Consider the following 27,503-nt stretch of genomic DNA (forward strand, 5'->3'; position numbering starts at 1 on the left):
TACCATCTGATATCATGACTGTACTTTTATGCAATTTTCCAAATGAGTATTTATCCATAAAAAGACAAGCAGTGGAAGTATTAATAGTAGTAAAGCAATTATACATGTATTATGGTATTTATATGGTAGGCTACTTAAAAGTAAAACGAATAATCTTATAAACAAGTAACTATATATATATATATATATATATATATATATATATATATATATATATATATATATTATTTATATTATATTGTATTATTGTATATTATATTATTTAGAAACCATATATATATATATTATTAAACATAATAAATTTGTTCAAATGAAGGAAAACGCAACACATTACTATTAACAGGACCATGCAAACACAAACACACACACACTGTATTTTTTTAACACATTAAGTAGATATAAATACCTTTTAATACGTGTGAAACGTCTTTATAATATTATTTTAGGTAGTACTTAATACAAAGAAAGTGTGAGGGGTCTTGACACTGTTTAAGGATTCTTTTCCAGGACTATTAGGACACAGCTGTCTCTCATACTGACCAGAACAATGTGAATCCCTCTGGATCCGGGCTTATTTCCTTTTCTCTCCACACCAAGACTGCTCCTTTTTCCTTTTCAAACCCGGGACCTCCCCTCACACCTCCCTCCTCCCTCCCTCCTCCTGTCCGCTCCTCACATTATACTGCAGCCAATTCCTCAAATTCCAGCCTCCCTCGCGCGCTTCCAGTCACTCAGGCAGATTTTACCACCAAAACACTTCATTTTCCCTACTGTTCCTTCTGACAGGTAAGAAATGTATTTATTTACAAATTCAATGTGTTTGTAGAGTTATTCAGAAATCTAAATCTTCATGTAAAGTAGCTACAAGAACTTGTAGAGCTGTACAGATCTTCTCGAAAGTGGTTATTCTGACACGTGATGACGAAATGTGATGTAACAATGGAATATTTGGAATTGTTGGAATTTTTCACGAATTCCCGCGTTCTTTTTTTCCTGCTCCACCGGAGCGACTTCCTGCGTAACAGCCGGAAACTTTCTGAGGAAGTGTGTGTGGCGTCTCAGTTCGTTAATTATTATTGCGTTAATTATCGCGATTAGAAACTTAAACTTTAGGTTGATCCTGTAAATTATGACAAATGTCTACAGGTGTTTTCCTTCATATAAACCAATTTAGTACGTTTGAAAAATGTATAGGCTATAATAAAAAATTATAATAATACAATAAAAGTGTCTACATAATAATTGTGGAAACATTATTATTATTATTATTATCGATTGTCTTGTCTGTTTTGTTTTAAGATAAAAATAACAATAATTAATAGTAGCTATTATATAAAATAATATTTTTTGAATGATTTTAATCCAGTGTTTATTTATGTAGGCCTATTTCTTTAGTCAGACCACTGCTATTAAATAATACTGTTATTAATTTCAAAATGACAAATTATTTTCTTATTTTAATGTGTAGGTTTTCACTTTATGTGCTTTGAGTTTTACAGACTTGTTTATTTGTTTACACTACAAGTCAAAGGGCTTTTTTCTGTCTATTTTTCACATGGTTGAATAATAGTAAAGTGATAAAAACAGATGATTACATAAAGTTCATCATGGGATGCTTTTAAACACTATTGAAGGAGTTCAGTTAATGTTGTTTTTCCTTTATTCAAATGTTGGTTTTGTCAAGATGCACAATTTGCATTTATAAACAAATGAATGTTTAATAATATAAATCTTTAAAGTTCTAAAATTAATTTATTTATTTACCAGCCACACTTTTCCAAGGTTCTCAGAAGTGCAAGTCGTCATAGTTGGTTAAATGTCTATAGTGGTGAATGGAAATGACAACAAATATAATTTTTGCATTTTTTAATTTGCTTCAGTAACAAAACAAAATATTTATTTTTATTATGTAACACATTGAATAAAAGGTAGAGTATAGAAAATATTTTCTTGTAACAGTGTAAACATGTCATCACGGTCTGTGAAAAGGGGTCAGTTAGTTGACAAATGAATGATCCAAAGTCAGTCTAAACAGATCGAAATTTGAAGCTGGCCTCATGGGTAAATATTTCAAGTGTTGGGGTGAGGAGTCAGTGCCCGGGGGATGGAATATTCTGCTGGAACAACAGGTGGAATGGGGCTGGTGCCCAGCTGCTCGGGGTCTTTCTGCGGCGCGGGAGGAAGCGAGGGGGAAGGGATATTGTGTTATTTTAATATAACGCATCAGGGAAACGTTATTAAATGCTGCATCTGTGTGAAGGTTTCATTAGAGCTCCGTAATGTGGCGTTTAGTTGGAGCGTCTTCACACTTGGGCTCTGTCTGCATCTGTTTAATTCTGTAGAGTTCAGTTTGCTGCCTTTTTTGTTTTGTTTTTACCTTTATTATTGAGTAACAATTAGGTTTTTCCTTCTAAAGTCACGGGACAAAAAAATATTTTATAAATATATATATTTATAGAGTTTCTATATCACAATTTTGACTTTTTTATTACAATTCATAGAAAAAAAACTGTATTGTGAGATCCAAACTCAGAATTGTGAAATTTAAACTCAGATTTGCGAGATACTAACTCTGAAACTCTGAGATATATCTCAAAATTATGAGATATAAGGCCAGAATTGAGATATAAATGCAAGATTACAAAATATAAACTCAGAGTTTGCAAGATACAAACTCAGAATTGTGAGATATAAACCCAAAATGATGTGATACAAACTCAGAATTGCAAGATATATAACAAAAATTATGAGATATAAACTCAGAATTCTCTTTTAAAACCCCAAATTATGAGATATAAACTCAGAATTCTGTAATAAAACTCCAATTTATGATATAAACTCAGAATTCTGTAATAAAACCCCAAATTATGCGATATAAACTCAGAATTCTGTATTAAAACCCCAAATTATGATATAAACTCAGAATTCTGTATTAAAACCCCAAATTATGAGATATAAACTCAGAATTCTGTAATAAAACTCCAATTTATGATATAAACTCAGAATTCTGTAATAAAACCCCAAATTATGCGATATAAACTCAGAATTCTGTATTAAAACCCCAAATTATGCGATATAAACTCAGAATTCTGTATTAAAACCCCAAATTATGAGATATAAACTCAGAATTCTCTTTTAAAACCCCAAATTATGAGATATAAACTCAGAATTCTGTAATAAAACTCCAATTTATGATATAAACTCAGAATTCTGTAATAAAACCTCAAATTATGCGATATAAACTCAGAATTCTGTATTAAAACCCCAAATTATGAGATATAAACTCAGCATTCTGTAATAAAACCCCAAATTATGAGATATAAACTCAGAATTCTGTAATAAAACTCCAATTTATGATATAAACTCAGAATTCTGTAATAAAACCCCAAATTATGCGATATAAACTCAGAATTCTCTATTAAAACCCCAAATTATGAGATATAAACTCAGAATTCTGTAATAAAACCCCAAATTATGAGATATAAACTCAAAATTCTGTATTAAAACCCCAAATTATGATATAAACTCAGAATTCTGTATTAAAACCCCAAATTATGAGATATAAACTCAGAATTCTGTATTAAAACCCCAAATTATGAGATATAAACTCAGAATTCTGTAATAAAACCCCAAATTATGATATAAACTCAGAATTCTGTATTAAAACCCCAAATTATGATATAAACTCAGAATTCTGTTTTAAAACCCCAAATTATGAGATATAAACTCAGAATTCTGTATTAAAACCCCAAATTATGATATAAACTCAGAATTATGTAATAAAACCCCAAATTATGATATAAACTCAGAATTCTGTTTTAAAACCCCAAATTATGATATAAACTCAGAATTCTGTAATAAAACCCCAAATTATGATATAAACTCAGAATTCTGTATTAAAACCCCAAATTATGATATAAACTCAGAATTCTGTTTTAAAACCCCAAATTATGAGATATAAACTCAGAATTCTGTATTAAAACCCCAAATTATGAGATATAAACTCAGAATTCTGTTTTAAAACCCCAAATTATGAGATATAAACTCAGAATTCTGTAATAAAACCCCAATTTATGATATAAACTCTGAATTCTGTAATAAAACCCCAATTTATGATATAAACTCAGAATTCTGTAATAAAACCCCAAATTATGAGATATAAACTCAGAATTCTGTATTAAAACCCCAAATTATGAGATATAAACTCAGAATTCTGTAATAAAACCCCAAATTATGATATAAACTCAGAATTCTGTATTAAAACCCCAAATTATGATATAAACTCAGAATTCTGTTTTAAAACCCCAAATTATGAGATATAAACTCAGAATTCTGTATTAAAACCCCAAATTATGATATAAACTCAGAATTATGTAATAAAACCCCAAATTATGATATAAACTCAGAATTCTGTTTTAAAACCCCAAATTATGATATAAACTCAGAATTCTGTAATAAAACCCCAAATTATGATATAAACTCAGAATTCTGTATTAAAACCCCAAATTATGATATAAACTCAGAATTCTGTTTTAAAACCCCAAATTATGAGATATAAACTCAGAATTCTGTATTAAAACCCCAAATTATGAGATATAAACTCAGAATTCTGTATTAAAACCCCAAATTATGATATAAACTCAGAATTCTGTTTTAAAACCCCAAATTATGAGATATAAACTCAGAATTCTGTAATAAAACCCCAATTTATGATATAAACTCTGAATTCTGTAATAAAACCCCAATTTATGATATAAACTCAGAATTCTGTAATAAAACCCCAAATTATGAGACATACACTCAGAATTCTGTAATAAAACCCCAATTTATGATATAAACTCAGAATTCTGTTTTAAAACCCCAAATTATGAGACATAAACTCAGAATTCTGTAATAAAACCCCAATTTATGAGATATAAACTCAGAATTCTGTATTAAATCCCCAAATTATGAGATATAAACTCAGAATTCTGTAATAAACCCCAAATTATGAGATATAAACTCAGAATTCTGTATTAAATCCCCAAATTATGAGATATAAACTCAGAATTCTGTAATAAAACCCCAATTTATGATATAAACTCAGAATTCTGTAATAAAACCCCAAATTATGAGATATAAACTCAGAATTCTGTATTAAAACCCCAAATTATGAGATATAAACTCAGAATTCTGTATTAAAACCCCAAATTATGAGATATAAACTCAGAATTCTGTTTTAAAACCACAAATTATGAGATATAAACTCAGAATTCTGTAATAAACCCCAATTTATGATATAAACTCAGAATTATGTAATAAAACCCCAAATTATGGGATATAAACTCAGAATTCTGTATTAAAACCCCAAATTATGATATAAACTCAGAATTCTGTAATAAAACCCCAAATTATGAGATATAAACTCAGAATTGCACAATATAAACCTAGTATCAAAAGATACTTTTTGCAAAAAATAAACTCATAATTTCCAGATGTAAACTCACAATTTTGAGGAAACATCTAACTTTCTCACAATACTCATCTGCTCAGTTTTTGACGTTGACAAACTTTTTTCCACGTAAATTTTTTTTAATTCCATGGTGGAAACAAGCTTCTATATTGTATTGTGTTGTGATCAGTATTTGTGTTTTTCTCAGTTAAAGCAAATGGAGAAGGTTTGATTGTAGGATGTTGCCATAGAACGTTCTAGATTGATCTGACAGTCTGTCATGTGTCTGACTGAAATCACTGTCTTGTTCAAAAACCAGCACACATAGCTGGCTGTCTGCATGTGTGTGTGTAAGTGTGTGAATATCTGCTTTCATGTGTGTATTGTGTTACTGAGATTAGGAATTGTGCCTAAGTTAAACACACAAAGCAGCTTCTCAAAGTTAATTCTGGATTTCAACAGCTCATATACAACACAAACATATGAAAGAGACTTTTTATAATTTGTGCATTGCAGAGCTAATTGATAATAGATTTTAAGGAAAGCCAACAGGAAGTACTGTGTTACTACCTTTTAGTGGGACCATGGTACAGCAATGGAAATATTTTAACATACAGGTGCATCTCAAACAATTTGAATATTGTGAAAAAGTTCATTTTTCTTGTAACTTATTTAAAAAAGTGAAACTTTCATATATTTTAGATTCATTACATGTAAAGTAAAACATTTCAAAAGTTTTTTTGTTTTAATTTTGATGATTAGAGCTTACAGCTCATGAAAGTCAGTATCTCAAAATATTAGAATATGTATATTTGAGTTTCATTAAATGACCATCCCTACAGTATAAATTCCGGGTATCTCTTGTTCTTTGAAACCACAATAATGGGGAAGACTGCTGACTTGGCAATGATCCAGAAGACGAACATTGACGCCCTCCACAAAGAGGGTAAGTCACAGAGGGTCATTACTGAAAGGGGTGGCTGTTTACAGAGTGCTGTATCAAAGCATATTAAATGCAAAGTTGACTGGAAGGAAGAATTTGGGTAGGAAAAGGTGCACAAGCAACAGGGATGACCACAAGCTTGAGAATACTGTCAAGCAAAGCTGATTCAAACACTTGGGAGAGCTTCACAAGGAACTGAAGCTGGAGTCAGTGCATCAAGAGTCACCACGCTCAGAGGTCTTCAGGAAAAGGTGAAGTGTTGGTCCACTGTGTTTTCTGAAGTCCACAGTCAATGCAGCCATCTACCAGGAAATTTTAGAGCACTTCATGCTTCCTTCATGCTGACAAGCTTTATGGAGATGCTGATTTCAGTTTCCAGCAGGACTTGGCACCTGCCCACACTGCCAAAGGTACCAAAAGCTGGTTCAATGACCATGGTGTTACTGTGCTTGATTGACCAGCAAACTCACCTGACCTGAACCTCATAGAGAATCTATGAGGTATTGTCAAGAGGAAGATGAGAGACACCAGACCCAACAATGCAGATGACCTGAAGGCCGCTATCAAAGCAACCTGGGCTTCCATTACACCTGAGCAGTGCCACAGGCTGATTGCCTCCATGCCACGCCACATTGATGCAGTAATTCATGCAAAAGGAGCCCCTACCAAGTGTTGAGTGCATAGAAGCCTGACATTTCTGTTTAAAATATCCTTTTTTTATTGATCTTATGTAATATTCTAATTTTCTGAGACACTGAATTTTGGGTTTTCATTATCTGTAAGCCATAATCATCACAATTTGAAGAAATAAAGGCTTGGAATATTTCACTCTATGTGTAATAAATCTATAATATATGGGTTTCACTTTCTGAAATGAGTGACAAAATATTAACCTTTTTCACAATATTCTAATTTTTTGAGATGCACCTGAATGCCATGGTACTGTCTGAGAAACTATAGTAGCACCATTGTACATTTGTTTAGTGCAGTAAATCTGTAACATATCTGCATTTTTACCATTAAAATAATGTTGTATTTGCATTGCTGCAACGTTAGCCACATTTAATCTTAAAGGCAGTTGAGTTGTTTTAGTGCTATTATCACATTAACACAGCGTTATTAGAGACGCTCTTAACGAGACACTCGCTGTGTGTCAGGAACTCTTGATCAGAGCCGACCAGCCCCTGTGGCTACAACACCACAGTTAAACAATATGAGCTTTAAATTAATGTACAGCCCATAGCTAATATCCCGTGTGTGTGTGTGTAGGTTCACCGCAACTCTCAGGTTTATATTCCAGCTCTGATTCAAGTGGATTTTGTTGTGTGCCTATGTGTGTTTATGTTTGTTTATATGGTGTGTTTGTTTTGTATGTGAGTTACACACACATGTGAATGTACTGTATATCTATGTGTCTTTTGAGTGTACAACTAGAGAGGTTTTATGTAGTCATTTACTCAGCCTCGTGTTTTTACCAAGCCTGTATGACTTTCTTTCTTCTGCTGAAGATATTTTAAAGAACACTGGGAACCAAAAATCATTGAATCCCTATTGGCTTTCATTGAATGAAAAAAAACAAATATGAAAAAACAAATATGAAAAAAAAAAAAAACTCAAACTGTTTCTCAAAATGTCATTTTTTTTCTTTTGTTCTCCACAGAGAAAAGACAATCATACAGGTTTGGAACAACAAGAGGATGAATAACTGATGTCATAATTTTCATTTTTGGATGTGATGATACGTGATAAACTAAAGCAATAACCCACCAAGGAATTTGTGATTTTACCACAGTTAAGGGGTTTTCTTAGCCACAATATAAAAACCTAAAAAATATTTTAAACATGGAAAAATCACTTTAATGCATGGTGCATAAAACGGCGACAACTGCAAAATTAAAAAAAAAAAAAAGAAAGAAAAAATTTCAGAAAGTGCCGGTTTTGTTAGTTTTGACTAAAACTATTACAAATCATGTTAGGTAATTAAAATAAATCTGAATAAAATTAAATACATACATACAGTGGTGTGAAAAAGTGTTGGCCCCCTTCCTGATTTTTTATTTTTTTGCATGTTTGTCACACTTTAATGTTTCAGATCATCAAACAAATTTAAATATTAATCAAAGATAACCCAAGTAAACACAACATGCAGTTTTTGAATGAAGTTTTTTATTATGAAGGGAAAACAAAATCCAAACCCACATGGTCCTGTGTGAAAAAGTGCTTGCCCCCTAAACCTAATAACTGGTCGGGCCACCCTTAGCAGCAACAACTGCAATCAAGCGTTTGTGATAACTTGCAATGAGTCTGTTACAGCGCTGTGGAGGAGTTTTGGCCCACTCTTCTTGGCAGAATTGTTGTAATTCAGCCACATTGGAGGGTTTTCGAGCATGAACCGCCTTTTTAAGGTCATGCCACAGCATCTCAATAGGATTCAGGTCAGGACTTTGACTAGGCCACTCCAAAGTCTTCATTTTGTTATTCTTCAGCCATTCAGAGGTGGATTTGCTGGTGTGTTTTGGATCATTGTCCTTCCGCAAAACCCAAGTTCTCTTCAGCTTGAGGTCACGAACAGATGGCCGGACATTGTCCTTCAGGATTTTTTGGTAGACAGCTGAATTCATGGTTCATTTATCACAGCAAGTCTTCCAGGTCCTGAAGCAGCAAAACAGCCCCAGACCATCACACTACCACCACCATATTTTACTGTTGCTATGATGTTCTTTTTCTGAAATGCTGTGTTACTTTTACGCCAGATGTAATGGGACACACACCTTCCAGAAAGTTAAACTTTTGTCTCGTCAGTCCACAGAGTATTTTCCCAAAAGTCTTGGGGATCATCAAGATGTTTTCTGGCAAAACTGAGACGAGCCTTTATGTTCTTTTTGCTCAGCAGCGGTTTTCGTCTTGGAACTCTGCCATGCAGGCCATTCTTGCCCAGTCTCTTTCTTATGGTGGAGTCATGAACACTGACCTTAACTGAGGCAAGTGAGGCCTGCAGATGTTGTTGTGGGGTCTTTTGTGACCTCTTGGATATCCCAAAAGCTTTAGAAATGGCTTTATAATATTTTCCAGACTGATAGAACTCAATTACTTTCTTAATCTTTGATTAATATATAAATTAGTTTGATGATCTGAAACATTAAAGTGTGACAAACATGCAATAAAATAAAAAATCAGGAAGGGGGCCAACACTTTTTCACACCACTGTACATACATACATAAATATTACATGAAATACTTAAACTTAAATGGAAATTAGAAATGTTGCCTTGGCAACTAACTCAAATAATAATAAAAAAAAAATTAAACTTAAACTTAAAAAAAAATAATGTCCAAAGCACATAACAAAATTATTAAAACTGAAAACCTGTATTAAAACTGAAAATATAAAAATAAAAGCTGTGTAAAGCTAAATTTGTAAATTTTCAGAAAGTTCTGGTATCGTTAGCATTGACTAAAACTATTAAAAATCATGTTAGGTAATTAAAATAAATCTGTAAAAAAATAAATAAATAACATGAAATACCTAAACATTAATGAAAATGAGAAATGTTGCCTTGGCAAACTAACTTTTTTCATTCACTAATAAAATGAAAATATTTTAGAAAAAATAATAATGTCAAAAGTATATAACAAAATTATTAAAACTGAAAACTTGTATGAAAACTAAAAATCTAAAAATAAAAGCTAATTCAAGATATTAATAAATACTATATAAATAATTCTAAAATAACACTGACTCTTTGGTCTGCACATGTAGATTTTTTTCTCCATTTTAGCTTTACATATGCCAGTTTACATTGACATCCGAACCAGAGAAAATAAACTTCTCATGTAAATACAGTTGAGTTTGCTGTTTTTTGTTTTGTTTTGTTTTTTATAGTTATTAGTGTTTTATTGCACATTATAAATGCATGCAGTGACTCTGTTTCACGTTTACACACTTCTCTAAAAAGTGTGTAAACATGTGAAATGGTAAAATAATTCATTTTTGGACTGCATCAAGCATTAGTTTCATTAAGAACTCAAGGGCGTTTGGTCTGATCTGTGACTTTTGTACAGGAAGTCGAGCTCAGAGGAAAGCGGGGTGATTGAGTCAGACTCAAGCATGACGCACTGTTGCTCAGTAGCTCTAATCTTCCTGTACACACTTACAAACACCACAATTCCAGAAGAAAACATACATTTGTGTGGAATACTAATCATTTACAGTGATCTCTCCTCAAGTTGTGTTCTTATGAACTCATAAAGTCAGAAGTTTGAATAGCAAAGAGTGTGTGTTTTGTATTGAGGGACCTCTTAAAATAGCCCTCTCTGGCTGCAGGCCGCTTCTCATTGCAGTTCCATGTCACTCTGTGTCTCCTCCTAATGTGATTTTGCCACCAAGGAGCTTTTTCCAAGTAGGATTATGGAGTCTGGGGAGCATTGTGATGACTGGGGGTCGTCTCACTCATGCCATGATCATATCCCAGTCTGGAGCTCAATATAGCAACATCTGCAATAGCAGTGGCAAATCTGGATGATGTAATAGCAAATAGTGTGTTTTTCCCATTGAATGGTTCACCCAGGAATAGTTTACCCAAAAATGAATATTTGTTTAAAACTTACTCACCCTCAGTTCATCCAAGATGTAGATGAGTTTGTTTCTTCATCAGATTTGGAGAAATGTAGCAAATCAAGCACGGTTTACAAGTGGAAACAGTTCTAAATATGGGGTTTTTTTGATGTGAGAGAGCAACAGGAGAGGATTTTGTTCAATGAAGGAAGCGTTACCACACAAGCAACTTTGTTAAGGTTTATTGGGAAAATGGTGAATCTTCAGACCAAGTCTCACAAAATTTACTTAGCGAATATTTAACATTCAACACCAGTTTACCAATAAATCTTAATAAACTTGCTTGCGAAGACACCTAACAAGAATTCAGGGATTATCTTGGCAATGCTTTCATATATCAACACAAATCTTTTTATGCATCATCAATATACAGTATGGCCATGAGAGTATCACGAAAATGTGTTGAGAGTTCCACCTACTGATTTAAAAGTTACATAATTGCTGATTGCAGCTATATTTTCATTGTATTTTACTGTGTTTCCATGTCATCTGATTTAATCCAATGCAACTCTAACTAAGATTACTCTCTTCCATAGGATTGAGCACCTGCCCTGTTACAGACCTGGAAAAGCCCGTCATTTACCCACCAGGGCGGTTTCCAGAGCCTCAGCTGGCCCATCAGTATCTGCTAGGGCGTTTTGCTCTCCACCAACACCCTGTCGTCCGAGTGGGTATCAGCGTCCTCTCCGGGGGGCGCTAGCGAGGAGCTGAGCGAGGGATTGGATAAGCCTCTGGAGAACGATGCGGAGGGCGTGTGGAGTCCGGACATCGAGCAGAGCTTTCAGGAGGCACTGGCCATCTATCCGCCCTGCGGCCGACGCAAGATCATTCTCTCCGATGAGGGCAAGATGTACGGTATGCCTCTTCCCTTCTGCCTCTATGCATTTGCTTTTGCAGCCATTGAGTGACTTGGACGTGTGATTTCAGCACCACTAGCAGCAGAAGAGTAAAAATATTAATGTGGTTTCCCAAACATGTTACTCACACAAAACTATTGTATGACTTAATACTCACTATCCATTATTACAATATTATATGTATGTACATATATATGTATATGAAGGTTTCAGATGCAAAAGCCTCTAAGTGCCGTTTGAAATTTTCCACAGCCCCCTGTGTTTAGGTTCAGTAATTTAACTTTTATGGCAATGAATAGTTTCTTTTCAATGGCATTAAAGTGAAATAATTTAACTTAAACAAAGAGGATCCTGAGAAAAGAGCTCATTTTAGTAGAAAATTTCAGACTGGCTTTTTCATCTGAACCCTTCATATACAGTATATATATACAGTATAAACATACATACATACATACAGTATATATAGTTTAAGGTAGTAAAGCTGTTTTTTTGCTTGTCTATTATATACAAATTTAAACAATATAAAAAAATACAAATATTTACAATAAAAAAAATATATATATACAATATAAAAATGAAATATTCACATTTCTAAGTTTCCAAAGCAATCAATTGGACAAACAAAAACTGATTTATCATACTTCCAACAAAAACTATATTCACCAATTTATCAATGCTGTGTTTGAGTTTAGTTATTGCGTCATCTATGCCTCTTAATTCAGGTTTCTGCTGAAGTATCTTGTAATTTACTTGCAACCCATTTAATATCACAGATATCTGTAGTCAGACAAACTTTGAGGGAATCTTTTGAATCATTTAATAGTTTCATGAACTTATAAGAACATGACGCAACACAACATAACACAAGCCTGAATCGCACAATTTGGTCAAAATCAATCATATTTCGAAATGCATACAACAGAAACAGCAGCTCTTGATGCAAACAGTGTTTTTTGTTGCAAAGATAATGATTTATTCCAATTTGTTTTGCAACTCTTGCATGTTTATTCATCACTATAAATAGCCCAGTCAATGTGTGTTTTTTACTATAAATGTCCGTCTGTCTGATCCAGACCTGTTGATGGTAAGAAATTACCCGATGATGGGCCGGCACGGCTTGATATGGACCGAGCGCTGGGAGAGAAGGAAAGCGACAGGATGTGTGTGTCTGTCATCTTCCGATCAGCTGTGAAACTTAATAAAGCTTCATAAAGCCGTGTCAATATCGCAGCAGGGGGTTAAGGCAGGTGGCGAGGGAGGGTCATAGGGGGCAGAAGGGGGCATCTGGGGTGGATCTATCAGCCCCGAGGGTTGGGGCCGATAGTTTGGGAGTGGCAAAGCGTGTCCGGAATGGCACGCCATGGGCGTTCAGAGCCCCGAGTTCAAGGCAGAGAGGGTGTAACCCGACACGAGAATGGACGTTTACCCTTTGAGTATGTGCAACAGAGAGGGACAAATAAACACAAAGGGGGGGGGGGGGGGGGGGGGGGTGACGGAGCACCTGTTTCTGCGGCCCCCACTCACAACCCTGAAGAGCCGTTCTGCTCTCCGTTGAGTGTGTGTGTTGCCTTTCACTTCACCTCCAGCTGCCTCTCCTCAAGCACACAGACACGACTGGATTTACAGCACAGGAGGAGAGAGAGACAGACAGACAGACAGACAGAGAGAGAGAGAGAGAGAGAGAGAGAGAGAGGCCTCCCTCCTGATGGTGTTAACACAGGGATTACATCGAGCTCAGTATCAGCCACTATCAGCTCAGACAAATCACTCATCACACTGATCCATCAATACTCATCACCTCTCTCAACCAGTCAAGCTGTTAAAGGAACAGATCACAAAAAATATTAAAATTGTCATTTATTTACTCACTCTCACATCATTCAAAACATTTAAATTTGGGACTTACAAAAATCGTATAACTTCAGATGATGTGCACCTTACTGCATTGATGGTTTCACTTTATTTTAATTGTATTATTAATTTTAAATATTTATTTATATGTATATTTAATATGTAGAAATGTATTTGACTATTTATTTTAAATTAATTGATTAATTAATTATGTATTAATAAATATATGAATATATTTATTTATTAATAAATTAATTTAAAGATTTATTATACACACAAATTTAATTTAATATTATGATAATATTTAAAAATTTTACTAAATATTTTCTTAATACCATAAAGACAGCTTTTGAATAAATCAAGCTTTTTAATTTTGTTATATATTTTTATTGTATATTTCATTTTGTCCTATTGGCTTGCATTGCTATAAAAAGTGCTTTTATCTGGAGGAATGGCAGTGAAAGTTCATAGTTCATTTTAATAATTCAATTTATTAATTCTAACATAAGTAAATATACTTTTTTTTTACTAAATCTCTCTTTTATTGTTTTAATCCTGTTTTTTTATGGCTTTTGCCTCAATAAACTCCTAATTTTCTGCTTGTTAGTAGTAAGTTAGTTGTTAAGTTTGGGTATGTAGAAAATGGTCATGCAGAATATGTGCTTTATAAGCATTAATAATAGGCATGCTAATAAGTAACTAGTTAAGAGTGAGAATTGATCCCATCATTTTTAATTGAAAAATAAACACGGTCATGTTTAAAACTATTTCTTTAATTAATGTTTTAAAATATTAGTATTAATGCTTTTATGGAAATGAAAGATTCTTCAAAAATATTTCCATGAAAGAAAGACGTACAAGTTTGGAACAACCACATTTTTATGACAGAATAATTTATTAACTGTATTAATAGTGTGCCAGAGTACAGCCCACGTAATAAAGATATTCCGCACCTGGCTGCAATACCAGGTTTTCAACAGAGATGGCGACAAAGAGGCAAAACTTATGGACTGCAGTTTTAATTGCGTAAAGCTAACTCAGTGAACCAGTCTTGCTGTTCTAGATTTGAAACCAATTGCCAAACACATGAATATTTAATGAGGTGAGCACTGATGCAGTTTTTGATTGGTTGTCTGTTGCTAAACATTTTACTGTAACATTCAAGCACCATATTGTTGGTCAAGCACCATATTGTTGGAACACTGCTGGTTTAAGATGTTGTTAGCCCAGGGTTAAGGTCAGTGCAAAAAGTCTGAACGATTCTAGATTCAATGAAGGCTGTAAAAATTAGTCTGGCCGATTTTGACACTAAAGGTACATTTCTGAGCTTCTATCCAGTTTTGCTGTGTTCCTGAGGTCAGCTTTATAAATCATGAGCTCAGAGAAACCTCAACCCAACAGTGTTTGGCAAAACTCAGATAGAGCTTCATTCATGGCTGCATTTGACCCCAGCGATTTCAGACAATCACGCAAATAGCGACAATCTACAGCGCTTAAAGAATGACGAGAATTCCCACAATGCACTCGTGACCCTTTTCCAGAGGTTCCACCGCCATCTTCTGCTGGTATTTGTGGTGTGTTTGTGTGGAAACTCACTGGCCGTTACGTGTGTGAGTTATTACCCAGCTAAGCGCACCAGCGTCGCTTAGATTGTTTGGTTTTTGGTGCGCTGGGTGAAAATTGAACAGGCTTTGCCAAAGAAAACATTTTTTGGCTTTGGTCGTCACTGTACCGTAATGCATTCACTCTCCCGACCCGTAAAATTACACACAGCTGCTGAAAGGAAATACATTTGCCATGGTTTAATGGCTCCCAAGCATCCCGTCGCAAGATAAGTGCCCACATAATGCCCAGCTGTTCAGAAGTTGTTGAAAAAAACAGCACTTGTCATTTAATGCACATTTTTCTGTGGTTGTGGAGGAATATGGGGCGGATGCTGAAGAATGAGAAACCCCAGCTGTGTGAGGCTGAGAAATCACATTTCAGACTGCTCGACAGATAACATTTTTGCATTTTGGCTTACAAGTTGTGGGTCTGTGAGGATGCAAAGGAACTTTGGAATGAATTAAGTTTTATTTGTTAGGCTGAAAATGCACATCATGCTCACTCTGATGAAAACAGATCAAACGATGAAAGTCTCTTCTGCTCACCAAAACTCCATTTATTTCACCACAAATACAGTAAAAATACTATTATAAAATATTATTCCAATTTAAAGTAAGTATTTTCTATGTGAATATGTTGTTAATTGTAATTGATTGCTGTGATCAAAGCTGAATTTTCAGCATCATTGCTCCAGTCTGTGTCATATGATCCTTCAGAAAATATTGTAATATGCTGATTTGCTGCTCAAGAAACATTTCTGATTGCTATTAATCAGATAGAAATTGGGATACACTTAGTTTTTCCTTTAATAAAAAAAATAAAAAAAATAAATAAAAAGAAATCTAATGAAACTACAAATAAATAAATAGATAAATAAATAAATAAATAAAACTGATATATAGTAGTGAGAATGGAAAAAATGCTGAACTGTTATGAAAATAATATAAATATTATTAAAACTAATTAAAAAAGTAAAAAAATATATACTACTTAAACAAATAATTATTAATAAATTGATTAAAAAATAGCAAAAAAAACATTTGTTTGTAAGATTCACACACAATCTTAACATTTGGCAGTCCTATGAAATAATGGAGCAAGAAGGAAAATCATTGTCAGCGTTACTTCGTTTATTTAAGTACATTTTATTGCATTGTTTGTAGCTTTCAATACAGTGTTTTAATGCACAATTTGGCAGATGTAGTTGGCTTTTCAGAAGGCACTTCTTTGCAGCTTATATACCTATAAAAGCTGCCTATTAATACCTGAAGTGTCCATATTAGTTCCTAAATGGTATATTTTACATACATTTTAAAAGATGGACACAGAAAATTCACATGGTGTGTGCAGTAAACAGACGACATACTGCAGAAACAACTATTCCAGACACACAGAAGTCAATGGGTATATTGAGATGAACTGATGCAGACGTTCATTAGCTGCCTCATGTCAAACAGATGGAAAAAGCCACCCGTCCCTCACATAGGCTTGATTTTTCACAGGCCCGTTAGAGGTTTGTTTATGTCTGAGCTCTCTAATGAGTCAGTGTGCTTTGCTCATTCTCTCTCTTTGTTTTGCTGAGGTCACGGTGGGGTCGTGGCCCTTCAGAGGTCACGAGTACAGGACACACACACCGGCCAACTCGGCTTTCACTCTGTGTGATTTGAGTCGGACACTTCAAGGAAGAATATGAGAGTTACTGCTTAGTCTTAAAGGTCTTGCATGTCTGTCTGTCTGTCTGTCTTTCATCGTTTACTCACCCTCATGTCTTTCCAAACCCATATTATGTTCCTATTTGTTATATGAGCAGCTCTTTTCCATGAGATCACAGCGTGCGTTATTTTGATTGCTTTTTGTGAACAGATGCGCATTAAACATGTGCTGTTATTGACTAAAAATATTTAGTCTAATTTGAAACCAGTTTAATTTGCATACTCACTAAAAAGAATAGCTCATATGTCATTTGTTCTTGAACTGGACTGCACTTATTAGCCTATGTTTTTGATTCACTAAAAAGAACCGACTCATGAGAGTCATTTAGTTTGTGAATCAAACTACAGAGGTCACACTGTATGTTTGTTTTACTAAAAAGAACCAGTTTAAAAGAGTCATTTGTTAATGAATCAGACTATACTGGTCGTGCTGATTTTTTTTTGATTCACTAAAACGTACCAGCTCATAGGAATCATTTAAGAGAATCGGACTGCACTCGTTGAGTGTGTGTGTGTGTATATATATATATATATATATATATATATATATATAGATAGATATATAGATAATAATTATTATTATTTTTCTTTATGTTAATGTTTTATGTATTCGAATGCCTTTTTATTTAATTTTTCCTTTTATTTACGTCCATTCGTAGGATATTTGTATGCAGAATGTCAATCTTTCTGTGATTTTCTTCGCTCATCATGTTGTTACATTCATTGAGAGCAGCAGAGCACAGATATGTGTGTACATGCAGACAAACACAGTCTGCAGTGAAATCTCGCTCTGATTACATATTCACCAATCCTAAATGTGCCCTTTGTTGACATGCGTCCCGACCCTCAGGAGGCCGTCTGCTGCACATGTGTGCCCTCTCTCTCTCTCTCTGTCTGTCTCTCTATCTGTCTCTCTCCCAGATGCTTGAGAACCTGCAGAATGAGTCAATGAGAGTCATTTTCTCAGGAGAAATATCTAAGAAGCAGGAAACTTCACCGAAAGTCTCCATTTGCTCTGTGTATAGTCTCGGAGAAACTTTTTGATTTTTGATATTTTTTCCTATAGGCCTGTCGTGTAATGTGCAATGTTTGTGTGTGTGTGTGTGTGCGTGTTAGTTGTTTATTGAGCAGACTCTGAAGGACTCACAGATCAGGAATGACTGGAATGTAAAGAGGAGGAGAAAGAGAGAGAGAGAGAGCGAGAGAGGTTGAGTGGGAGGTTATGGATTTATGAGGTCGTTGTGGGAGCTGCTGTTATTTTGCGTGACACCAGCTTTGTTTCAGCCCCTTGCGGACCCTCAGGGTGGACAATGTGTATGTGAGAGGGTTTCAGGTGACCATGGCTCAGTTTTCACTTTTGTGGCATTGATATGAATGACCCCTCTGTAGCTCCGCCCCATGAACACAACGACCCCTCACAGGGGCCTAATACATAACTCAACTCAATTCAACTCTGTTTTTGATTTTAGTGTGCCTTAATTTCTTGTCTAAAGCTGTTCATGAAGCACAGTGTAACAAAAACAGTGTGCATTTATCTCTTCTGATTTATTTAGTAGACTAATATTGCTTATTTATTACCAAAAAAATAAAAAACAGAAAGAAGAACTGACTGATAAGTCAGTCATTAGTTCACGCAGTCGACTACATTGGCTGTATGCTTTTGATTCACAAATCAGACTACAGTTGTCGTGCTATAAGAACCGATTTAAAAAGTCATTTGTTCGTGAATCAGAATACACTTGTGTGGTGTTGTTTTTGTCCGTGAGGACAACCCAGCAAGCCATTTCTTGGCATTATTTTATATTATAGTCTTTTTATCGTATCATATTCAACACTGACTCCAAACTCACCTACAATTCAGGTAAAATTATTTGTTTTGTCAAAATAATATTGAAGATTCAGAAGTGGCGCAGGAAATATTGAATCACATGCAGTAAACAAGTTAGTTTGACCACTGCACCCACACGGAAATAACCTATATAAACATATATGTTTTAATATAGGTTTTGATATATGTTTTTAATATATGTGACATATATAAAATTGGCCGTTTTCCTATAATATATGCACATATATGTACACATATATGCATACATATATGTACACATATACGTGCATACATGTACCTATATAGGTACATATATGCATGTATATATATGTGTGCATATATGCACCTATATGTTTACCTATATATTAGTAAAATTATTAAAATCCATAGCTGCTAGACAACATAAATAAAAGCCCAAAATGTCGAAATTTACATTTACATGTACATATAGGGCTTATATGTGGATATAAAGAAGCAATACAGGAGACCTATATGGCCTTTATATGCACATATATGCACCTCAATTTTGCCTATATGTGGCATATATACGCATATATGCAGCATATATGTTATCATATATGTGCATATATACTGCATATAGGTTTCATATATGCGCATATATCCTCATATAGGTTCTTTCCATGTGGGCAGTTCAGTTGAGAGATAAGAGAATAAGAGATCAGTTGAAAGCATCCAGTCATCTCATACCATTGAAGTGAATGTTAAATTTACCAGTAGGCTATATATTGTAATGAATGTTCGAAAATCTATTGTTGCATCAGTATTAGTCTATATAGAGTGAGAGTCAATGTAAACTGAGCAAATGGGAGAAGCAGATGAACACAAAACAACAAAGTTAAAGACTGAACTGAGCATGTTTTAAACCTTATATGTTCCTGCACTGTACATGTATTAACTGTACATGAAGCCGACGGGGTATTCGAGTTATTTCAAATAAAACAAATAAAATGGAGCAATAATAAATTTTTGTTTGCTGAAGTAAATATGAGTGTTGTTTGCTTGTTGTAGGTCATTGCCAGGTTGTTTTCATGTTGTTGGTATGGCTCTGTGTGGTTTAAGTGCATTGCCATACGGTTAGTAGTGTGGTTAATGCCTTTTAGTACAAAGCTATGCGTTGCTAGGGTACTCTACATAGTTTTAGGGCGGTGCTATGTGTCATCATCCAGATAACATTAGAAGATATATTTGTGGAAAATCTTCACACACACACACACACACACACACACACACACACACACACACACACTCACACTCACACTCACACTCACACACACACACACACACGCGCGCGCGCATGTAGCTCAAAGTGAGATCTCACACGATGCCTTTGAGAAGCTCTTGAAGCTAAAAACATGCCAAGCATCGTCGTAGACTTTTATTGACTGTCAAAAATGCTGGTCTCTTCTTTAAGAAGAGATCTCAACAATGTCTCAAACAAATGATCTCACAATCATTTTAGAGCTTTATACTCTTACTGGATGACTAGTGACTCAGTTGTCTGTTTTTATTTCTCCAAAGGAATTTTAGGAGAAATATCTGAGAGGAGAAAGTCTCCTAAAGAGCAATGTCTGACCCTCTCATGCATCATAAGGTCATTTTATCCATAAAACTGCCACAAACAGGTGTTTTCCGTTGGGTAAGAGGGTATTTAGGGTTTCTGTACTAGTGTATACTAGTAACCGGAGTCTGGCCGGATGAACAAGCGCAGTGATTTATGGGAAGCGTAAAGGCATATTCTACAAACATTGACACACAGACCAGCTGCTGCTCCTCTCTACGCCAGGCCATCAGTCGTGCTTTCATTCCCTTCACCTTCTCGTCCAATGTGACCCGTCTGTTAGCAAAAGCTTCGCTGCAAAAAAGATGAATACTCATGTAGGGGAGGGCGGTATGATTTGCATCACTGTGCCTGATCGAAAACCCTGAAAGATTAGATCTCGCAGCCTTGCTTTCACATTTACAAAAGCAGTTACGACGAGCACAGGATCCTGTTGGATAAATTCCCCAGTGCACATGTGAATGACTTGCTCCATCGTGCCACTGCAGCCGATGAAGACGTGTGTTTGTGTCGGTAAACATTCTTACTTTAGTACTTACTCAAACTCACTGTCAACACACTTCATACCTCCGTCCACCATGTGTTCAACAACATCAGTCCTGCAACAAACACAGGTCATGTGTGACCTACTTATCACATGAGATGAGTTGCAGGCTCAAGGTTAGAAAAATTTATATATATATACATACATACAGGTGCATCTCAAAACAATTTAATATCGTGAAAAAGTTTGTTGAAAAATGATTAGAGCTTACAGCTCATGAGAGTCAAAAATCCAGTATCTCAAAATATTAGAATATATAGAGTTGAGCTTCATTATATGACCATCCCTACAGTATAAATTCTGGGTATCTCTTGTTCTTTGAAACCACAATAATGGAGAAGACTGCTGACTTTGCAATGATCCAGAAGATGAACATTGACGCCCTCCACAAAGAGGGTAAGTCACAGAGGGTCATTACTGAAAGCTGTGGCTGTTTACAGAGTGCTGTATCAAAGCATATTAAATGCAAAGTTGACTGGAAGGAAGAAATTGTGTAGAAAAAGGTGCACAAGCAAAAGGGATGAGCGCAAGCTTGAGAATACTGTCAAGCAAAGCTGATTCAAACACTTGGGAGAGCTTCACAAGGAGTGGACTGAAGCTGGAGTCAGTGCATCAAGAGTCTCCACGCTCAGACGTCTTCAGGAAAAGAGCTACCAAGCCACTTCTGAACCAGAGACAACGTCAGAAGCATCTTACCTGGACCAAGGAGAAAAATAACTGGACTGTTGCTCAGTGGTCCAAAGTAGAGCCCTTCGTGGGACCTTTTTCTTAAACCCGCATCCACCCACTCCCGCTGAATTTCTAACCAGGACCGCCCACTCCCGCAACCTGCATGTCCCACTCCCGCCCGCTCCTGCAGACTTTCTCTCAGAGCTTGTAAAAAATTTCAGCTACACAAATACTAATTATAGACTAATTATTAATTCAACTTAACATCCAGAATAGCAGGCTTTAAACATGATTGCGTTTAAATAAGATGAAGTAATGCTAAACCTAAGCACCACACGTGACAAAAACATTGGGTATTTTTTTTATTAGCGTTATAAAACATTAACCATTAAAACAAAAACACAAATAGCGGCACCTCAGTTTTTAAACATAGCCTACTGCTTGATACACACGCACCAAACGATTAACTAAACAAACAGTTTAACTGTTAACAAACAGTTTAAGTAGGCTAAATAAGCCAAAGCAAAATATGAAATAACTTTAACTTATTAAGTAAATAAACACATAGACACATCGCCTCAGGGCTGAGGTGCCAGATTTATGTCCGTTGTAAATGAACACTTTTGCACATTTATCGCAACTTACGAAGTTTAACTCTTTCCCATTTTTTTCAGTGACAATTGAGAATTGTTTCCAGATGTCTGACTTGCCTTGCTTTGCTTTTGTCAAGTAAACAGCCGCTTTAATTTTCTTCTCAACTCCATTTCTATTACACACCAAATCCCACCGTTCCCCACAAAATTTTCTGCCCGCCCACTCCTGCCCACAGCAAAGATAAAACTGCCAGCTCCGGTGAGATTTGCATTGGGTCCGGCGGGAGCCCAAACTCAATGCAGCCCTCTAGGCCAAAGTCTTCTTTTCAGATAAAAAGTTAATTTTGCATTTCATTTGGAAATCAATGTCTGGAGTCTGGAGGAAGACTGGAGAGGCACAGAATCCAGGCTGCTTGAAGTCCAGTGTGAAGTTTCCACAGTCAGTGATGATTTGGGGTGCCGTGACGTCTGCTGGTGTTGGTCCATTGTGTTTTATCAAGTCCAAAGTCAATGCAGCCGTCTACCAGGAGATTTTGGAGCACTTTATGCTTCCATCTGCTGACAAGCTTTATGGAGATGCTGATTTCCTTTTCCAGCAGGACTTTAGCACCTGCCCACAGTGCCATGTGTTTTGCTGACCATGATATTACTGTGCTTGATTGGCCAGCCAACATGCCTGATCTGAACCCCATATGGAATATATGGTATATTTTTTAAGAGAAAGATGAGAAACAGTCGATCCAACAATCCGGATGAGCTGATGTCTCAATAGTGCCTCAGCAGAGCCACAGGCTGATCGCTTCCATGCCATTCCTCACTGATGCTGGAGTTTGTGCTAAAGGAGCCCCGACCAAGTATTGAATGCATCAATGAACATACTTTAAAGAACTTGAACTTTTCTGTTTGGCAAATACTTTTTTGATTGATCTTAGTAAATTTTCTAATATTTTGAGATACTGGATTTTTGACTTTCATGAGCTGTAAGCTCTAATCATCAAAAATAATAAAAAATTATTATTTTTTTTTTTACTTTACATGTAACGAGTCTAGAAACGACAAATTAAATTCACACAATCTCACTAATTTATGCACGCTTATTCTTAAGCAGCCCTTTAATGTCGATCATGGATCAGATCGATCCACCATGGCAAACAGCGCCACCATGGCAAATATCTGTGCTGTTTAATGCATTTGAGACGTTGTGTTTTCCTCAATGCAGAACTGACATGTCACAGGTATATTTTTCACCTGTAAATGTTAGAAAGTCATGCAAACATATCTATTTTGCTGTCAGGAGTGGGCGAGGCACGCGAGAGCAATGAGCATTTGTTGTTGGACATTAAATGTGTCTTTTTTGGAATTTTAAACCTACATATATGTGTATTTTTATGATAGCAGTAACTGTAAAGGGACTATTGTAATGAGTACATCAAATCTAAGCTAGTACATACTAATTAAGCTCAAATTAGTTAATGTGTGTTTCTTATAGCAGTTAAAATAGTCATTTTCTTTATTTTAATTTTTAATTCAGTGATTTTAACTTTTAACTTAGTTATTTTTATGCTTTAAAGAGCAATTTTAGATTGTAATGTTCTGCAAACTATAAAAGGTAGGCCTACAGCTGTCATAAAACCAGGTTACCATAGAGACCATGTTAGTTTCCCAGCATAGGTTGCCAGAGTGACTAATCTTGATCTAGGCCTATATTTATGGAACCAAATCATTTAACGATGAGTCAGACTAACTGAAATAAGCCTGGCTTATTTGGTTAACTTGTTTTATGAAACAGGCCTCGAGGCATTAAAAGTGATCTCCATTGCATCGTATTGCATCGAGCTGCATTGTGTTGAATCGAATCAAAATCGGATCGCACTGCATCGTAATAGATGCGAATCGGATCGCATCGCATCGGTGTATCTTATGTGTGTGTGTCCATTAATGATTACATGATGAAAAATGTCTTCATGTCTTGTCATTATTTTTTTAATCAAAAAGCAACTGGCTCAATCCATCTATTCTGTCACTTTTCAATATTAATCGACAATGATTTAATCAATATTAAACTCATGTCCTGCCCTACTGTTTTGTCCTCTATAAATACACAGTTTCTGTTGGAAGTACATCACATTACATAAGTAAAATTTCACATTGACTGTAAACTTTCTTCGTTTCTTTTTTCAGGACGGAATGAGCTGATTGCGCGATACATCAAGCTTCGAACGGGAAAGACACGGACCAGGAAACAGGTAGAGAAATCTAGATTCTTACAGTGATTCAAATCCAAGAATATTTGGATAATAAAGTACATTAAGTACATATATTGTTTACTGAAAAAAATCTAAATCTAAACAAAAAAAATAAAAAATTTAAATTAAATGATAAGCAAAATTGTGTAAGATATTACTTGTTGTCAGAAAATATATTCCTGATTTATTTTTTCGTATTCCATCAGCAAAGTATTGTTCTTTTTTGTTTTAAGCACAAACCTTGTGTTTAAAACAAGAGAAAAAAGAGAAAATTAATCTTAAATCAATATAAATATATTTAAATACTCTGAATTGCACTTTCAACATAAAGATCATATTTGATTCACTGATCAAACAAATAATACTGTAATATGCACTGCAAGTCACTTTAAATAAAAATATACGTTAAAATAATGAAAAGTAATTTATGTCTTGAATTTTCTTTTCAAGTGAATTTATCTTGTTTTGAAAAAAAGTGAATGTATTTTATTGGAAAACAAGACAAAAATTACGATTAGGAAATTACATTTGCATTTGTATACAAAACTTTGATGGCAACTCTAAAATAGACTGTTACAGTTTAACTAAGTGGATTAAATTGGCTAATTACTTTTATTTGACCTCTGTGTCACACATTAACAGCAACAGGAAATACAGCAAATGTCAGACTGGGACTCATAGATGGGCTTGTCCTGTTAAACTCCCAAACAGACTTTCACTGAGTGTAAATGTTTGGCCCCTGAGGGCCTCCATGCTGAAACGCACTTCAGCGGTGTGATTTATCACGCGGATCGGATGGCAGTGTGTGTCTTCAGCACCTCTCTCAGTCTCGCTTGTTAGACCCACAAACAACTGATCCCTCCCGGTCGCCCCGTTACGATTCGGGGCACATCACACACTGCTGGGGTGGGGATTTGGAATCCGATAGCATTCTCACTGGCATTCGATATCGCATGATGTCACTCCGGCCTTGTCACATACTGAGTCTTAAGCCCTCGGAGAGAGTCGAGGTGAGCTGGGGGCCCGAGAGGTAAAATAATAACTAAATACAAGAAGGGAAACTAGAATCGCACCTTATGAGTGAACAAATGAAGGTCAAGCAATCGCTGGTTAGGTAAAGTTGTTTATTTTAAATTGGGCTTATTTTAAGAAATCAAGTCATTTATTTAAGTTGTTCCAAATCTGTATGAATTTCTGGTAACACTTTATTTTGATCGTCCACTTTAGACATTCTACTAACACAAATTTCTTTCTTCAGTTGATCAATTTGAAGAATGTTGGTATCCAAACAGATTCTGGTTCCCATTGACTTTTCTCCATACTACAGTAAATGGGGCCCAGCAACTGGAATAGTTCACCTGAAAATGAAAATTTGCTGAAAATTTACTCACCCTCAGGCCATCCAAGTAGTTTATGAGTTTGTTTCTTCATCAGATTTGGAGAAATGTAGCATTACATAACTTGCTCAGCAATGGATCCTCTGAAGTGAATGGGTGCCGTCAGAACGAGAGTCCAAACGGTTGATAAAAACATCACAATAATCCACAAGTAATCCACACCTCTCCATCAATTAACATCTTGTGAAGTGAAAGACTGCTTGTCTGTAAGAAAAAAATCCATCATTAAGGCGTTTTCAACTTCAAATTGTTGCTTCCAGCGAAATATGAGTCCATGATCCATAATATTGCTTTATCCAGTGAAAAAGTCATCTGGTCTGAATCAGGTGAGAAATATGCACAGATCAAACACGTTTTACAAGCAAAAACAGTCCAAAACAACTCTAAACAAATATGTTGGTGGATTTCGATGTGAGAGGACAACAGAAGATGGACTTTTTCACTGGAGAAAGCGTTATTATGGATTATGGACTCACATTTTTGTCCAGAAGTGACCGTTCGAAGTTTTTGTTTCTCACAAACACACATCTTTTCTCTTCACAAGATGTTAACTGATGGACTGGAGTGGTGTGGATTATTGTGATGTTTTTATAAACTGTTTGGACTCTCATTCTGACGGCACCCATTCACATCCATTGGTGAGCAAGTGCTACATTTTTCCAAATCTGATGAAGAAACAAAGTCATCTACTACTTGGATGGCCTGAGGGTGAGTACGTTTTCGGCAAAATTTCATTTTTGGGTGAACTATTCATTTAAGAAATAAATGATTATTCATTTTAAAAGATAAGATCAGCTGGGCTCAAATCTTGTGTGTTTTCCGCAGGTCTCCAGTCACATTCAGGTGTTGGCGCGACGGAAAGCTCGGGAAATCCAGGTGAAATTCAAGGTAGCTAATGCACTGTGCTAATGCTGATCACCTGTTTGCAAATTAGCACCATTATCGCTTTACAGCCAAAGCACTTGTTAATGATGCAAAGAGAGGCTCAGATTCTGGACAATTGCATTAATGTCCGAGTGAATATAGCCTAGGCATGATTCAGATACAAATATAATTGCTAGCAGTATCACGCACTACACTATAAATCAGTTTCAGCACGTCGCTAATTTTCGGAAAACGTGTGACCTCTGGCTGTATAAGGGCTTAGTGGACGGCTCGGTAATATCGAGTCTTCTCCTTGCGCGCTCCTGTCTTTCATCATATGGCATATTTCACCCATTGGCTGTCAGCCATCTTGGCCCAGTTGTCTGAGTGTGGTACTGGTCACACGGCTAACACTGACAGCCCTTTTAAATACGTTTCTGTAACTGAGAACTGTGACAGACACACACATGCCCATATTTCAGCTTGTAGCGTTTGCCAGATCGGGGCTGAAGAATGCATCGGCTAGTCATGCTTCAAGGACACAGCAGTTGCTTGGGCTAGTCGTGGACGACTGTGACCTCTCCATGCGTGCTCGCATGATGCAACTTTGCTGTAGATTCGCTGAAGTTATAGCAAAATATATCTCCAACAGGTGTTGAGGAGGAAGTAACTAAAAGTAGATGAGCAAACTGAATAATCACGCTCTTCTAAAATGTTTCCATATGAAGCATTAAGAAGGAAGATTAATTTTTGTGAATTGATTCATTCC

At 35.5% G+C, this 27,503-nt stretch overlaps 1 protein-coding gene across 1 annotated transcript in view; it reads left to right on the plus strand.

The window, feature by feature from the left end:
* The first annotated feature begins 674 nt into the window (after positions 1–674).
* tead4 (TEA domain transcription factor 4) overlaps positions 675–27,503 on the plus strand; it is a 40,893-nt gene continuing 14,064 nt past the window's right edge. The window contains exons 1-4 of the mRNA XM_079411546.1: positions 675–786; positions 11,526–11,844; positions 24,409–24,473; positions 26,696–26,758. Coding sequence (XP_079267672.1) covers positions 11,838–11,844; positions 24,409–24,473; positions 26,696–26,758 — 135 coding nt within the window. The 5' untranslated portion in view covers positions 675–786; positions 11,526–11,837. The remainder of the gene's footprint in view (positions 787–11,525; positions 11,845–24,408; positions 24,474–26,695; positions 26,759–27,503) is intronic.

The sequence above is a fragment of the Barbus barbus genome, assembly GCF_936440315.1.
Source record: "Barbus barbus genome assembly, chromosome: 48".
In the NCBI taxonomy this organism is placed as follows: Eukaryota; Metazoa; Chordata; class Actinopteri; order Cypriniformes; family Cyprinidae; genus Barbus; species Barbus barbus.